The sequence below is a fragment of the Fundulus heteroclitus genome, chromosome 3, assembly GCF_011125445.2.
Source record: "Fundulus heteroclitus isolate FHET01 chromosome 3, MU-UCD_Fhet_4.1, whole genome shotgun sequence".
Taxonomy (NCBI): domain Eukaryota; kingdom Metazoa; phylum Chordata; class Actinopteri; order Cyprinodontiformes; family Fundulidae; genus Fundulus; species Fundulus heteroclitus.
This window is the reverse complement of record NC_046363.1, coordinates 25,931,992-25,950,196: the sequence shown is the minus strand read 5'-3', so window position 1 is coordinate 25,950,196 and position 18,205 is coordinate 25,931,992. Positions and strand designations below refer to the sequence as shown.

The 18,205-nt window shown below is 38.8% G+C and overlaps 1 protein-coding gene across 1 annotated transcript in view; it reads left to right on the top strand.

The window, feature by feature from the left end:
* Nucleotides 1-6,681: 6,681 nt before the first annotated feature.
* Nucleotides 6,682-18,205, top strand: part of LOC118557555 — a 12,971-nt gene continuing 1,447 nt past the window's right edge. The window contains exons 1-3 of the mRNA XM_036127740.1: nt 6,682-8,346; nt 8,558-8,593; nt 8,704-8,803. Of these exons, the coding sequence (XP_035983633.1) occupies nt 6,836-8,346; nt 8,558-8,593; nt 8,704-8,803 (1,647 nt within the window). The 5' untranslated portion in view covers nt 6,682-6,835. The remainder of the gene's footprint in view (nt 8,347-8,557; nt 8,594-8,703; nt 8,804-18,205) is intronic.

Here is an 18,205-nt window from a genome sequence, read left to right as displayed (position 1 = left end):
ATAATGGCTGCCTACCTTACGCACCCTGTATGCCTGGCTTCTTCTCACACACACACACACACACACACACACACACACACACACACACACACACACACACACACACACACACACACACACACACACACACACACACACACACACACACACACCCATTAGTCATTCCTGCTGATAAAGGAGACAAGTGGTGTTAGGTCTCTGCTTTTAGTTCTAATGAGACAGGTGGTCTCCTCTGACCAGACAGGAGGACAGCGGGACACCGACAGTTCAGGAGGATCGGCGAGGCTGGAAGAAAAAGGCCTACAAAGAAACCTCACGGCTAAGTGCAGCTGACTTGTTGGCTTTTTCAGACTGGCTTGTGGCCTTTTGCATTTCAACTTCTCCTATCGAAGATCATTCTGTGCTGATCGCTTTTATGGGCTTTTCTTTACCAGACGCGTTAAAGGTAACTCTGAATTGCCGATTAAGTTTAAATCCGTATAACAAAGTTCTGACGTGGGGAAACAAATCTGTGTATGACCAGGAAGCAAATGATTAGGGTGTTTTTTGATAAAGTAGTCACAAAAGTAAACTTCATGCTTGTTTATTTTAGTTGAGGTGCACCGTGCAGTCACGTGAGAAATTTGCCACACACCACATTCAGCTCTTTATTAAAAGATGTTCGCCTTTTCTGTCTCTGCAAAAGACTGATTTAATTGCCCTTAAATAAAAAAATGTTTTCTTTCTATTGTAAAAAAAAAAGTTAGAACTCTCTATAGCTAGCCTTACCCCTCTGGCTGAAATACCCTCAGTGCAACACTTTTTTTTTGCAAAACCACTAGTCGTTGGCAATGGCCTGAGGAAGGTTTACCCAGCTACTCATCCTCAGCTGAGGTTTTTAAAGGGTCACTTGCATGGGCAGCCTATTTCCAGTTATGGCTTTTGGAGGCCTTCTTTGCCATCTTGCAGTCTGCTTTCAAGGGGAACTGGGTTGGACGGAGACCTGAACATGTTGACAGTTGTTTTGAAAATCCTCAGCTTGAATACTGTTTTCTGTACATTGGAAAAGCCTAATTTGAAATTGTTTTTTAAAGTTCTTTATGTCCCCTACCAGATTTCCAAGCTGCTACAACCTTCTTTCCAAAGGCCTCAGAGAGTTAATTGAATTTTTGGATGATGTCCAGTCTCACTTCAGCAACCAGGAGCAAGCCTGTGGTTAAAAAAGGGCAAAGAAAATACTGAGTAATGATGTTCTCAACATGTACGACTGATGTGATACGACTGTGTGTGATGTTAACCAGTGGGAATAAATGTGGGGGTGTCATTGTGTTCCTCAGCAGAATATGTTTTCTTTATTACAGTATTTTAAAGTACATAAAATGTATTTTCTCCACTTTTACGGTTTATTTATAATACTTAAACATTTGTGTAATGTTAAAATTGATATCAAATAGCCTCACAACCAAAAAGACGGCTTGCTGCCTGATGTCTTGCAGGTGTCTTTCCAACCCCTCCACCACGTTCAGATGGTGATTCTCAGACAAGGAATAACTTCTGTGATGACAAGATCCAGTTTCCTAAAAGCTTGAGTTTCAGTACTTTAGTTACAATCATTCTTTGGATTGATTGTAACTCTACATTTTTCAAATGTGGAATCTTTGGAGAATTTTCATACCCACTCAGATATGGTATTTCTACTTTATCTGTGTTGCTGCGGCTGCTTTTCCTGCAAGGTCAGGCAAAGCTGTGAGCTCGGCCACGTTGTCAACTCTGGCTGACTGGAAAAGTGTTTATTTTACACTTCACTTCTGATGTTGCCACCCATTTATGATGGCTAAAGTTAAAAGCTAAAACTCTCTAGAATTTCACAGGTTGACACCAAGAAATGAAAAACAGGACTTATCTTTACAAGATCAAAAGAGGAAAAGTCTAAGATGCAGTAACAATGATAAGTTATGAACAGTGGGTGAAATGTACGTGCTTATTTGGAAATAACACATTTTACCATTAGCATAAACGATTTGCTTTTATATTTCACAGTGGTTCTCAGAAGTGTACACATTCCTTGTAAAATGATTTTTTGTTTAACCAGATAGAAAAAACAAACGTTGAGATCAAGACCTCTTTCACAAGGGTGAGCTGGCTATGAAATACGGCAGCACACGTCGTCACGTTACAAATTATTTAAGAACCTTTTCTGCCTATTTAATGGGAAACTTATTCTGTATAATTCAGCTGTAAAACAAATTTAATGGAGGAAAAAAAAACTACAACTAAAAAGGCAAATTAACCAAGCGTATTTAACTAATTGCATATGTGTCCACATTGTCAACATCACAAAGGCAGATAAAAGATGGTGACCCCCCCCAGAGGCAGGAGGGCCTGCCAACAAACAACACAGATGACAAACTCATCACATCAGGATATATACATTATATATATATATATATATATATGCATTGGCTAAAGATTGCTCCACACAGTCATTATTTAACTAAATTAATTAATGATTGTGTTGAGAAATCCTTATATTTTTTTTTGACCGTAGACAAATCTTGCGATATCATGTAAGGGAGGTTAACGTAAATCAGTAAACTTGTAGGATAACGGTGAGTTTGAAGACAGAGACGTTTCTCGTTCTTGTGCAAACGTACATTTCGAAGTTGTGGTCCAAAAGTTTAAGTTTTGGTTTCATCACACCATATCATATTGTTATGCAAGGTTCTGGGAGATTTTAGCCAGGTTTGCGTGTTTTTCTTAAAAGAAAAAAAAATCTGTCACATGCAGAAAACGACCAGCACCAATCAGAAATCCCTGCAGCTTCTTTAGTGTTGCTGTCAGGCTCTTGGCTGCATCCCTGACCAATTTCTCTTTAGTCTTTTTATCAGTTATCTAGAAATGTCCAGTTTTTTTAAAACATGTCTTACTTTTTCTCTGATTATTATTACAGTGACAACACATTTCAAGTTACATTTTTTTGTAGCTGTCTCCAAACCAATAATTTGACTTTGTAGAGTAAGTATAGTTTGACTTTTTATAACTTCTCTGCAAACTATGGTTTTAGCTAAAGAAAGCCAATGAGTAAATATCATGAAAGTCCTAGGGCAGCTAAATTGTATTAGCAGTCAGTCAGTCAGACTCACTATGACTGATGACAGGTGTGACCAAAGGAGACTGATGCTGGAGTTGAATCAAAAGGTGCTTCAGCAAACAATGCATTTAAGGATGTTCACACCTACTGGGTTATTGCAACTTTTTATTTTATATTTTACAATTTTCCCACTCCCATAGCCATCTTGTTTTTTTTTTCAGTTTACTGACTCAGGATATTTGTAATGTAAAAAGCTCCAAAATTACTTATTATTATTTTTTTTAACATTCATGCAGGACCTTTATGAATTTATGTCCTTTACTGGTTTATTTTATACTTTACTTTCAAATCAGCCTTACTTCAGTTGGAGGAGTTTCATCATGTGTGATGGGTCATGTTGGTAAACCAAGTCTGCCAGACAAATGCAAAATGTTCTTTATGAACTATCTGTATTAAAGTATTGATTCACAATTCCACGTGTATATATATATGTCTATTTTTGCAAAAGCGTCCACAGAAGAAGAAAACTGTGGCCAAAAAATGGAAGATCCTGGAATGGCAATCAGGCACATCCTGTCTAGATGTAATCGCTGCACCAACATTATATTTGTCAGCTGCAGATGTCTGCTGTTCGTGTTTGGGGTGATTTGAGATGTTTTTTAAATGGACTGAGTGCTTTTACCCAGAGAGCTCCACACGGCGACTCTCATTTGCTGACAGCAACTCTATGGCAACAAGCCACTTCAGATCCATTGTCTTACTCAGCGTGTGGACCGAACAACAAACTTTGTTGTTAGTGTAGGAGCCATTTCTCTATTTTTGTTTTAGAACTCAGATTATTTAGTTCATTTGTATTTATTTGGTTATTTGTTGCATTTAGAATACAGTTGTTTAGAATACAATTATTTCTTAGTAAATTGTTTAATTAGTTAATTGATTTTGTTTGGGTTTTGGGTGTGTCTGGTGTATAAATACATGGACTCCAGGTAGCTCAGGATGGAAAGTGGGTGGGCTTATGGTTTTTTACCAGTCTTCCAGTGCTGCAGTCTGGCAGTCTACCAGTCCTTTCAGGAAGCAAGTCACTCAGCCTGGTTAGTCAGTGAGTAGCAGGTGAAGCGAGCACAAAGGCTGAAACCAGGGCAGCCAAGGCAGCAAGTAGTTTATTTTTTCCCTGAAGAGGCCTGGAATAAACTCTCAGAACTGCATTTTTTGATGTATTTTGAGAATTTTTTGTACTGCGTAAACCCGGAAACCCACTATTCATCAAGTAACTATTTGATTTACATTTAATTTTTGTTCGTTTACTTTTAAGTTTTTCCATAGACAAGTAGTCACTACATCAAGTAAAAAACCCGGCCTTGGACCTTTGTTTTCAACGATCTCAAATCTGCTGATGAGTGGATGGTAAAGCCATGGAGGATTCCACTTCTTTGTTCTTGGACAATGTCAGGAGGAGGAAGTGCCACGCCCACAAGCCATGAGGTGCCTCAGATATAAGCCACAAACACTCATGTCCCTCTTCGATGACAACGGTATGTACAAAGATTGCTAATGCTGTAAAGGAAAAACGGCCAGACGATTGGAGTTTGATGATAGCAATCAATGTTAAAGTACAAGTTTGTCAACATGAAGATGAGTTAAAGATTGAATTAAAGCATTGCACTCCTAAACAAAGCAAGTGGATTTGAAATATAAACGGAACAAAGGCAACAACAAAGTTACATGCAGTTTAAAGTTTGTGCAAAAATGTCTGATGTAACAAAACCACAGATGGCAAAGAGTGACTCAGAGGTTTCATCCAAAAGAAGCATTAAATTCACTGAGAAAGGCTTGATGTCATATATGAAAACATGCCAAGATAAAAGAACTGCTAAATTGAAACAAGCAAAACGGATAAAAGATGATTTAAATGTGTTGATGGACTCCAAGGATAACGCTGACTCAGTCAAGTCACTTCTGACTACATTTATGCAATGTTGTGAGGATGCAGAGGTGTCGCATAAACAATTAACAAGTTTGCCACTCCCCTCTGATGAACTTAAGAAACAAAATGAACATTTTCAAAGTAAAATGAGTACTTACCTGGCGTTTACTGAATGTGTCAAGGGCTGGTTATGTGAACTGAGTGAGCCCTTTGTGATACCAAATGCTGATGACCAAGCCAAAGACAACGCTGAATATTTAATTAACCCTGAAGACAGTGTTTCCAATGTGTGCTCTGTAAAGTCCAATGTATGCTCTCAATTGTCCCGTGTCTCTTCCACTGCATCTGCACGCATAAGAGCAGAGGCTGAAAGAGCAGCGCTGCTGGAGCGTGCTGCAGCTCTCAAAAGGAAGCATCAGCTTGAAGCCATGGAGGAGAAGCTAAAGCAAGAAAAGGAGCAATTTGAACTTGAGACGGAACTAGCGGCTGCTAATGCAAAGCTTCGCGTATTAGAAATAAATTCACAAGGTGGCTCGAAATGTTCTGATGGCATGAACTCTTACATTAAAAGGGGTATTTGTAAGTCGGCGCCAAAACTTAATCCAAGTGCCAACATATTTGTCCCTGAGGACGTGGACGTTGTTAAAATGTCCTCTGCAATCTCTGAGCATCCAGTTGTTCGATTGAAACATAAGTCAGCAATTCAAAACACTGAGCCACAAAGTGTCCATGTTCAACTAAATGTTCAAAGTCCAGACACAAGTGTAAAGCCACAACTGGAAAAATTGGATCATCAAACCAGTATAATTAACATCATGCAAAGGCAAAATGACATCACTGCCATGTTGGTTCAGCAGAGTCAGAGTTCGGTCTTGCCACCAAGAAACATTCCAATTTTTGATGGCAACCCTCTTGAATACAAATCATTCATAAGAGCTTTTGAGAACAGCGTGGAGGCCAAAACATCTAACTTGAGCGATTGTTTGCACTTTCTAGAACAATTCACTAGGGGACAACCTAGAGACCTTGTGCATAGTTGCCAGCATTTACCATCGGAATTGGGCTATCTTCAAGCTAAAAATCTTCTTTCTGAACATTTTGGAAATGAATACAAGATTGCACAGGCCTATATGGATAAAATTAACAACTGGCCAGCTATTAAAAGTGAGGATATTAAATCACTGCAAGCATTTGCTCTGTTTCTTAAGGGATGCTCAAATTTAACGAAACACCTCATTCATATGAAAGAACTGGACTTGCCTTCAAATATGAGGAGCATAATCTTTAAGCTTCCCTACAAAATGAGAGAAAGATGGAGAAATGCAGCCTGTGACCTGCAAGAAAAAAGGAATCAAAGAGCACTATTTACTGATCTTGTTGCTTTTGTTGAAAAGCAGGTTAAAATTGCATCTGATCCGTTGTTTGGCAATATCACTGATGTTCAACAGCTCAGCTCTAAAAACCCCAGTAGCGGCCTTACAAAACTAAAGAAAAAGGGGAGCAGCTTTTTCACAAAAGTCCTTTCAGTGAATAATGAATCATCTGAAGATGAGATGAAGTCCTCTAAAAACCACAACTGTTTGTATTGTTTCAAAAGTAATCACTCAGTTGACAAATGTTTTAAGTTCAAAGACAAGCCACACAAGGATAAAGTGAACTTTATTAAGGAAAAAGGCATCTGTTTTGGCTGTTTAAAGGTGGGACACATAAGCAAAGAATGCAGAGGTCGCTTGATCTGTACTGTCTGTCACCAACAACATCCCAGTGTCCTGCACATTGACAAGGAAACCACAAAAGCTTTCTCCAGATGTCCACAGAATTCTCTGAGAACCACGTCCACAATGACTCAAACCTGTAGTCATATTAGGGTCTGTGATGAAGATAATTCAATTCTCTCTATTGTTGCAGTTCAAGTTAGGAGTCCAAAAACCAACACAACTGTGCAGACATATGCATTTCTGGACCCGGGCAGCACAGCAACATTCTGCACAGAAAGTCTGGCCAGAAGGCTGCAACTGAAGGGCAAGAGAACAAGCATTCAGCTGCAAACGATGGGTCATAAAGACATTGTGAGTACAAACATCATCTCTGGACTGCAAGTAGCAGCGTTTGATAAAAATGATTTCATTGAGCTTCCAGATGTCATGACACAAAAACGAATGCCTGTTTCAAAGCGAAATGTTCCACAACAGGAGGACATTAACCAGTGGCCATACCTGCAAAGTATCAAGCTCCACAACTTAGATGCTGATGTAGATTTACTCATTGGCACAGACGCACCTAAAGTAATGGAGCCGTGGGAGCTGATAAACAGCCAGGATGATGGCCCATATGCAGTTTGGACTCGAGTTGGATGGGTCATCAATGGACCACTTAGGAGTGAAAGGAGAAAGACAGACTGTCATGCTTTCACCGCAAACAGGATTTCTGTACAAAATCTGGAAACAATGTTGATTGAACAATATAATCATGATTTCAATGAAAAAACATCCCAAGAACAGATTGAAATGTCCAGAGAAGATATCAAGTTTATGGATATCATGAACAATACAGCACATTTAATCAATGGACATTATTGCATTGATTTGCCTTTTAAGGCTGAAAATTCCACCTTGCCAGTGAACCGCTGTATTGCAGAGCAACGTCTTCAAAGCCTTAAAAGAAAGTTTGATAAGAGCATCACCTTCAAGAAAGACTACATTGCATTTATGGATGACATGATATGTAATGGATATGCTGAAGTTGTTCCAAGTGATCGCTTAGTGGGCAGTGAGGGAAAAGTGTGGTATATACCCCACCATGGTGTTTATCACCCCAGAAAAGGCAAACTACGAGTTGTTTTTGATTGTGCTGCAACATTCAAGGGGACCTCACTGAATTGCCAGCTGTTACAAGGACCAGATCTGACCAACTCAGTTGTGGAAGTCCTTGTGCGCTTTAGACAAGAGCCAATTGCCATTATGGCAGATATTCAAGCCATGTTTCACCAGGTCTATGTTCCAGAGAAACATAGAGACTTTCTTCGCTTCCTCTGGTGGCCCAATGGTAACACATCACAAGTTCCACAAGAATATCGAATGACAGTGCATCTGTTTGGAGCAGTGTCCTCGCCGAGCTGTGCAAATTATGCATTAAGAAGAACAGCAGAAGATAATGCTCAGCAATTTCCAGCCGAAGTGGTCAGTACAATTAAGCATAATTTCTATGTGGATGATTGCCTGAAATCTTTGCCTACAGCTGATGAAGCATCAAGAGGGATGAAAGCGGAAGACTTTATGGAGCAAAGTAAATGGATTAATGGTCCTAAGTTCCTGCTTGAGTCTGAAGATAAATGGCCTAAACTGGAAGTAAGGTATGACTCTCTTCCTGCTGATGATTCTGAAATAAAAAAGAATGTGACTATCAACGCTGTTGTTGAGAAGATTAAATGCCCTACCAGTGTTTTCATCTCCTATTTCTCATCTTGGGCAAAGCTAAAGACATCTGTAGCTTGGGTTTTAAAGCTCAAAAAACTCCTTATTTTGTTGTCTCAAAAAAGACAAGAGTTTTCTGCCATGTTACAGCAGTCAGCAGAAGATGGAAACACCAAGCAGGAAAAGGTGTCACAAAAGATGCAGCAATTTAAAGCTAGGCTGAAGAAGCAGTGTTTGACATCTGAAGATCTGGCTAAAGATGAGCATTTCATTATTCAGTTTGAACAACATCGCAGGTTTGGTCCAGAGATCACCTCGATCAAAGCCAACAGGATTGTTTCTAAAGACAGCCAGCTGTACAGACTTGATCCAGTGTTGGACAATGGAGTCCTCAGAGTGGGTGGACGCCTCAAAAGAGCTGCTATGCCGTCTGAAACTAAACATCCTGTCATCCTGTCCAAAGACATGCATGTGGCAACATTAATTCTGTTCTACATTCACCATCTGCTTGGTCACGCAGGAAGAAACCACATGCTGTCCAGGCTGCGTCAGAGATACTGGATAATCAATGGAAACTCTGCTGCCAGAAAAATCTTGTCTGATTGTGTGACCTGTAGAAAAAATAGAGGAAAGCTTTTGGAACAAAAAATGGCTGACTTACCCCAGGAAAGGGTTGCACCAGACAAAGCTCCATTTACAGATGTGGGAGTTGATTATTTTGGCCCCATTGATGTTAAGAGAGGCAGAAGTCTGCTCAAACGGTATGGGATAATATTCACGTGCCCAACAAGTCGTGCTGTTCATTTGGAGGTGGCTCATACCCTTGATGCAGACTCTTGTATCAATGCAATTAGAAGATTCATCTGTAGACGTGGTCCAGTCTCTTCCATCAGGCCAGACAACGGCACAAATTTTGTGGGAGCCAACAGAGAACTAAGAGAAAATCTGGCTGCCTTGAACCAGAGCAAAATACAAAGAGTTCTGGTCCAAGATGGCATAAACTGGCACTTTAATACACCGGTAGCTTCACATCAAGGTGGTGTCTGGGAGCGCTTGATTCGTTCTGTCAGAAGTATACTCACCTCAGTTCTAAAACAGCAGGTTGTGGATGATGAAACTTTGCAAACTGTTTTCTGTGAGGCTGAAGCCATTTTGAATGATAGACCCATTACACTGGTCTCTGACGATTCAAATGATTTAGAAGCCCTCACACCAAATCACATCCTGACACTAAAGAACAAACCTGTTATGCCACCCGGACTGTTTCAAAAGCAAGATCTATACCTCAGACGACGTTGGAAACAAGTACAGTATATGGCTGAACTGTTTTGGAAAAGATGGATCTCTGAGTATTTGCCTTTGATGCAGGAAAGACAAAAATGGATGAGACCGAGAAGAAACATCACTGCTGGCGATATTGTCCTGATTGCAGATGTGACGGCACCCAGAGGATGTTGGCAGATGGGGAGAGTCCTGGCTGTCAACGCTGATGCACGAGGACTGGTTCGTTCAGTGCAACTTCGGACCAAAACCAGTGTGTTGGAGAGACCAGTGACGAAGCTCTGCTTGCTTTTGGAAGCATCTGCGGACTAAGGATATTTTATTCTTTCTTTCTCTCTCTTCCTTTCTCTCTGTCTATATCCAATCTCTTTGCAGGTTCATCATAAAGAAGAATGAAGAACCCAGAAGATTTGCATTGAAATATTTGTATTGAAATTGTTGTTAGAATAGCTCCTTTAGTTAGAGAAGTAATTGTGATGTAATGCACAATTAGGGGCCGGAGTGTAGGAGCCATTTCTCTATTTTTGTTTTAGAACTCAGATTATTTAGTTCATTTGTATTTATTTGGTTATTTGTTGCATTTAGAATACAGTTGTTTAGAATACAATTATTTCTTAGTAAATTGTTTAATTAGTTAATTGATTTTGTTTGGGTTTTGGGTGTGTCTGGTGTATAAATACATGGACTCCAGGTAGCTCAGGATGGAAAGTGGGTGGGCTTATGGTTTTTTACCAGTCTTCCAGTGCTGCAGTCTGGCAGTCTACCAGTCCTTTCAGGAAGCAAGTCACTCAGCCTGGTTAGTCAGTGAGTAGCAGGTGAAGCGAGCACAAAGGCTGAAACCAGGGCAGCCAAGGCAGCAAGTAGTTTATTTTTTCCCTGAAGAGGCCTGGAATAAACTCTCAGAACTGCATTTTTTGATGTATTTTGAGAATTTTTTGTACTGCGTAAACCCGGAAACCCACTATTCATCAAGTAACTATTTGATTTACATTTAATTTTTGTTCGTTTACTTTTAAGTTTTTCCATAGACAAGTAGTCACTACAGTTAGTGTCTAACCTACTGAGCCACAGCTGCCAAGAATTCAAAGGTTAAACAAAAATATCATGTGAGGACATTTTTCCGATTTATTATAGCTTTTATCCTGCACCATTAAACCTGAAAATGTGTGCTGTTTTAGCAGAATTAATCTGTTCTCCGGTGTCATTTTCTTGGCCATTTCTTGTTTTTGCTTTTAGTAAAAATGTTTTGTGTAATAACCCCCCCCCCCCCCCAGATGTATACTCATCCTTCTGGCTGGAATATGAGCAAAAACATCCCCCAACTTCCATTATATCTATAACCGATGCTACCCTTGGCTCAGTAATCTGCAGAGAGTAAATGTGTTTACTGAGAAATGGAGAGAGGTCGACAGACCTCCGCTACGGACATTACCTCGGCCCTAAAATTGCAGAACTCAATCATGAAAATTCACAAAGGCAGATAAAAGATGATGAAACCCCCCCCCAGGGGCAGGAGGGCCTGCCAGCAAACAACACAGATGACAAACACATCACATCGGGGTATATACGCTGGATTAGGCCCCAGGCAGAACAACGCTCCGGGCTTTCTGGCTCTCACACCCCTGTCTCTCCGTTTTATCTCTGGGTGAAAGCACCCAACAGGCCAGGTGTATATGAAGCAGCAGTTATGAAAAACTAATCAGTTTCATCTGTCTGGGAGTGATGGGCCCATCATCGTAAACTGAGTTTATTTCATATTATAAACTTTCAGGCTGATCAGGCGATCAACCTTTCAAGAATGTACTGGTCAGAACCTGGATAATATCAAAGCCCGACCACAGACCGCACAGCCAGTCCTAACAAAATTTGATTGAGAAGAGGGCTTTGCCTTCCCTGTAAACGACACTAAAGCGAGGCTTAAAGAGGAAAGGCAAAAGGACGGCCACATAAACACGGCTATTGATTTCCTGCTGTGATTGAAAGGTGGTTGGGCTGATCAAATGCGCACCAAGCCTGAGTTTTCACACTAGCAAAAATATCAATGGGGCTGATTGGCTTAAAATGGCCCATTTTCAGTGTGTTTTCTGGGCTTGATAAAGAAAAGACTGGCAAAAATCCCTCAAAATAAACAACATATAAGATATGTCCATAAATGTCCAGCTATAGGAAGAAAGGGGCTCAACCTGATGTTCAGATTTGGCTAAACCCAGACTGGAGGAGAAAATCCTTCCCGTTTAAAAAACGTGGCTTGTTCATAGTTTGAAGGTGTCTGGTTATCCACAAGCTTTCTGAGATTCAACTCCAGAATGTCAGATTTGAGAAGTTTTCCACCCACATGTCCCACATTTTAATGCCATGATCATATAAACATTTCATTGTCATTTTTGGCTTGTGAATCCAGGTTGCAAAATTCAAAGAGCATCCGACTCTTGATTGATCCTACTTTTTATTCATGGAAATGTTTTGGGGTACAACTGTGAGTAAGCATGCTACCTTGGATGAAAATAAAAAATGTACTGTATAATGATGGACAAATAGATTGTATAATGATGTTGATTTTCCACATAAACCTATACGAAAACAACTGTGGACCACTCTTCTGGTGTCCATCTTTGTACTTCTCACAGATTTTTATTTTTTATTTTTTTTGCAGCCAACTTCTGTCGAACATCCTGATGTTTGTGGGGATTGGAAAACCATTCTCTGATCATGTGAGCACATTTTGATGCAGACCGATGGTGGTTGCACACTACACTTTGGATTATGCACTACTAATTTACAGCTAATTCACACTTTCTGCTCGGACAAACAGCAAGAAGTCACATTACAGCTGCTAAGAGTAAAACCTCCTGGGGGAAAAAAAATAAGTGGAGAACAGTCCTGTAGCGAAACTCAATGTGTCTCTTAAACTATAATTCACATTAAAACTGCTTGTGGCTTCAGCAGTGGTTGGGGTGATTTGAGTCAATGCAAGCACAACATGCTATGTCACTTTCTACATAACCCGTGTTGTTGTTCTACCCAGAGGAAAAAGCATAGCTGGTTACTTGATTAAAAGGTTTTTCACCAATAACTTTGTGCTGCATCATATTTAATTTTAACTATTGTTGCAGTGGCCCTCAGATGACATTCCGCTTGCTGCAGATTCAGCTCTATCTTCATCATTACCAACAAGTTTTATGGGACTACTTTAAGAAAATTGCAGCATTTAAAGTTTGATTTAACCTTTTTAAGAAAGACCATGCTTTATTTGCCAATTCAGAAAAGAGTTATACTCATTCCAACATTAGGAAAGTGTTCTGTTATTTTTTAATTTAGCTGTTATACTGTTTCTTGGGTTATTCAATCATGTATTTTTTTTTTATAGTTGCACAACTAATCAATAAATAAAAGATTGAAAATTACAATTACTCTCAATAGCCAGTCAGCTTTTTGGTGAGAATTTTTTTTATAATAGTTAATGTTTCATATTTATATTTATATTGATTTACTTCAGAGTTCCAAAGGAGAGTTTTAGACAGACAAAACCAAACCTAGAACTGCCAAAAAGGTAAAACATTGCCAAAAGGCACATAAGAAAAGCCAACTTTTCTGATCGAATAGAACCATTATTTCCATAATTTACTAATGAGTCTGGAGGAATATAGGCACCAGAGATCACCTCATTAATACTCTACTATCTCTGCTGTCCCTGCAGCAAAAATGGAAATGTCTGCCTCGTCCTGTGCGTATGCTTTCTTCCAGAGACATGAGCTGAAATGAAGGAAGACTGCTGTACAAACATACAGCAATCCAGAGTGAAAGCCTCTTGCAGGAAGGTGAAGGTTTGCATTCTAACAACGCAACAAATAAAGCCATACTGGTGCAAAAATACTGAAAAGAACAACAACAATGTTACGGTCCAAGCATGGCATCTCTGGGGACACTTGTGAATTATAAACACAGTTACGTTTTCAGCCAGATTTATTTGGGATACAATCCTAGTAAAATTAATACATTTAACACTCTGTCTCCAAGACCTAATTTTGGTATTAAAGAGAAACATATTTTTCTGTCAGTACATCTCTTTAAACAATTAAATAAGAATACACCTTTCCGCAGTTAATTTCCATCTTTTTTTTATTATATCTGATATCCTGTGTGCCATTGTTTGTTGGAAAACATGTCTTTGATAGCCCTTAGATATTTCTCTCATTGTCTGACATTAAGTCAACCTAAACTTTCATTATTATAGAACAGTTAGGATGAACATAATATTTTCTATTTCTAAAAGCCGTAATACTGAGAGACATTTCTAAAAGCCTACTTTAAAAACTTTATATACAGCACATCTCCTTATTGTTTTGTAGGATTGTCAAATATCCGAGTCTCTTTCCACAAGCCTTTCACAATAGTTTGCTAAAACCAAATTCTTGGTCAGTGTCTTGAGATCTTGTGTCAATATTTTCCACATGACGTTCTTTCCTCAAGATGCCCTCCATTTTGTGAAGTGTGGCAGTCCACCCTGCAGAAAATAAACCCACAACATGACGCATCCACCACAATACGTCACAGTGGGGATGGTGTACTCGGACTTGCAAGCTTCCCCCTATTTAATCAAATTTAACCATGGTTTTTATGGCCAAACATTAGTTTCAGACCAATGGACATGTCTCTAAAAGCATAACGGCCAAAGTCCCTGAGTGCATTCGCAAACTGTAATAGAGTTTTTTTCTTTTTCTCCCTCTAGGACAGATCGACAGGCATTCCTCTGTTGTGAATTAACCAATCAGAAGCCTACGAAGCCATGACATTATCATCTGTGCTTTCTAGTTTTTTTTAAGGGAATATAATTGTAGAGTTAGTGAACCTCAGAATTTCTCAAAAACATCTCTCCCATAATGCTGGCATGGAGTAAATATGGATCATTATGTTAATCCTAACTGACCTAAAACAGGAAAAGTTTGGTAATTTACTGTCACATGGTGACGGGAAACAAGGTTGTGTCTTTTAGCCCAATGAATGAAAATATGTCGGCTGCACTTGTGAAATAATAGTGAAGAAGATGGTACGTGATTTTCAACATTGTTGGCAAATACTTATCTGAAAAGTGTAAAAATGTATATAGTCAGCCACCCCCGACTCATAGTTAGTACTGTAGAACCACCTGCAAGTCCTCCTGGGGTATTTCTTCCAGCTTTGCATACCTAAAGACCGAAATGTTTGCATATTCTTTACAAAATAGCAAAAAAATGGATTGGGGGAAAAATTTAATAAAAAAAGCAAGAGATATAAAAAGAGAATTGCATGGAAAACGTTACACATGAATACACCACAGCCAAAAAAACATAGGAGCTGTATGTTATAGATATATACTTTATTAATTCTCTCTGATAAAATAAAATTACAAAATAATTTCAACCTCAAACGGCACTTTCCTTGTTCATAATCATTTAACGTATTGATGGTACATATATTATAACTGTCATGACGAATGAGAAGAATACTATGGTTTAATAATGTAAGATATCGGCTGTAACTGCGTTTAATCATAATGGTAGAAAAGACTAAGCAATACAAAGCTAGGATTCGTTAAGAGCATACTGTACAATATTCCAAGCGCATGTAATTCAGTATTCCGGCCACAGCATGTCGCTATAAGATAGTTTTCAGTGTTATCTCCAACGTAAAGGTAGGCTTGTCTATTCTTGCCATCTTACCAGCATAATTCCTCTCTCAGATGTAAATTTCAGTAACAGATGTTCCTTCATGGCCATTGATCCTTTGTAAGGTTTATTTGTGATCCCTTATATTCATCCACAGTCCTCCTCGCTCAAGAGCAGTCCACTTTAACGAGTCCATTCCCATTTTTTTCACAGTTATTCCCTCAGAAATATTGTCAGGATTTCTGCCCGCTCCTGCTATCTTTTGTCCCAAGTGACAGCAGCGTTCCCTGCCTCTTTGTAGTCCATTTAAGAGAGAGCACTTTGGTTGTTGAGTAGTGAATATATATATATATATATATATATATATATATATATATATATATATATATATATATATATATATATTCATATGTGTGTGAATGTGTGAGTGTGCACCTGCGTGGCAGTTGGGATGATGAAGCGAGCGAGCGAGGATGTATTTCTGAGTGTTTTTGTCTTTAAACAGAATACATTCATAATAACAGTGAGCTGTTTCGGTACCTAATAAAAAGAATAGCAGTAAAGTGAGGTCCGTGGACAGAGCCAAGCACGAAAATCACGTCAAAGATGCCAACTTAGAATGACATAAATGAGTCAGTGTTAACTTAAACTGTATTGTTAACAAGTTAGCACAATTAGTAACGTAAAGGCAATATTTAAGTCCCTCTAGGTACATTTTTATTTCCGGACAACAGAAATGAACATAATGCACTCCAGCATATAAAATAATATGCCAATAGATAATTCCTGGTGGTGAAAGCATTGGAAGATAAATGAATAAAACGAGACCTGGCACCAAAATTCTGCTTGTGCAAAAAAAAAAAAAAAAAAAAAGTATGTGGTTTGTAGTATTTAATAAACTCCACTTTAAAAATGGGTTTAAATTCTGATTCAATAAACATTTGGTTCATTCTTCTAACAACAATCAGAAACATTAATGCACTTCATAAAATTGATGATTGATAGTCTTTTTTTCTGTGGCTTCTTTACAAGAAACAATCGAGTACTGTGTTACAAATGTTCACTCAGTCACTATATTGTGTTCACTATGGAGAGGACAAAGCAGAGGGTAGGGCTAGTAGTGATCACATTCAGAGTAAAGGTTACTTGGGAGTTATGAGCCGAATATTCCCAGTCCTAAACGCTGGGAGGATACACTGAAATCATCATCTATATCTACATCTGAGGTAGGACTGGGTTTGATACTGGTATCAAGGTGTTTTAAAAGGTTACCGTTTCTAAATGGCTAACATTTCCCCCCGGTTTATAGGCCTTTAATGAGATTCTAGAGAAAGTGACAGACTGTACTGGAGCAATGCAGCACCACCCCTCTCCTAACTGTTGCTGCACACGCCCAGCCAGCTGCCTGAAAGAAGGTTACTTACGATACCTTTCCCTTGCCTTGTTACAAAGACGGCAGTCATGGTGTAGAAACTAAATGAGCGCCACCCATCGATCACGAAGACTGCATGCTCTCCCTAAACAGATACTAGCTTGTTGTTCATGTTAGTAAACAAGGAGCAGAACCTAAAAACTGTAAAATTTACTGCTCAATAAGCCCCAATAAACTACTGTTAAAGTTAGTCACATTCTCTTTTGTACTATAGGCATATATATATATATATATATATGTATATACATATATATATATATATACATATATATATATATATATATATATATATATATATATATATATATATATATATATATACACAGTGTGCGATTTGCAAAAAAAAAAAAAAAAACAGGGGGGGGGGTAATTTCAAAAGTTGTATTAATGAATCAAAGTTTATTAATAATGGTTACCCAGCAGGTGCTCTTTCAGGTAGCTAGCTAGATCCAGTAGGTTAGGCTTTTGTTTTTAAACTTGTGCCATCTACTGTCGGGACTTAGGAGTGGGTATTAGTTTACTTTAACCGCTTTGAGCAGAAAATGTAATAATACTCTTTAAATACAAACAACAAAATTAATTTACAAATGTGAAGGACACAAGACATGTATTAATATCAATTTTGAAAAATCCATAATATTCAGGGGTTAATCTTCCCGGAGCCGTGGACGTCATGTCACCTTAGTAACCTCATTTGCCTATTGTACAAAGTCCACTTTAACCAAATCTGACATTTCCATTGACAATTCCTGTATCTCTCCCACCTTCCAGATTCAGAGCCTTTGCACCATCAAGGACAGCCCTCTGCATAATCTTCTTGACTTTCCACATCCATAACATCACCTGGTTAACTTTCATATTTGCAGCATCAAGCAAGTTCTTCCTTCGCACATTTGCCAAACTGGTCCACAGTCCACTCACCTTTCCACTTTACAATTTCAAAACCCTCCATAAACTGCAGCTAATTCAAAAGACAGCAGCTTGCATCATTACATCATCTTCTTCACGCCTGTACATTAACTCTACTGTAACATTCAATATAAATCAATCCTATATACTCTGTGTCCCCACCTCTCGCTCATTGACTGCTGGAGATGGTCAACAGTCCCTCCACGACCTTCTTTGTTACAGAAAAGCGCAGGTGGAATAATATTTATGAATTTTTTTTACTTTTTCCGAATCAGACCCAGTCAAACTGGGACATTGTTTCACATTCCGACCCTCCTTCTTCTTCTTAAAAGAAAAGCGCGTCATGCTAAATTAGCCGAGCTACAGCGCTACTCTTTCAGTTTTAAATAAAACATAATAGCGACAGGCACACTTACCGAGGGAAGTTGTTGTCAGCTGTTTTATGCACTGAACTTTCTGACCTGCTGGTTTACATAAATCCAAAGAAAACCTTTGACTACCGCTACTTTCATTCATGCATCTGTGTCAGTT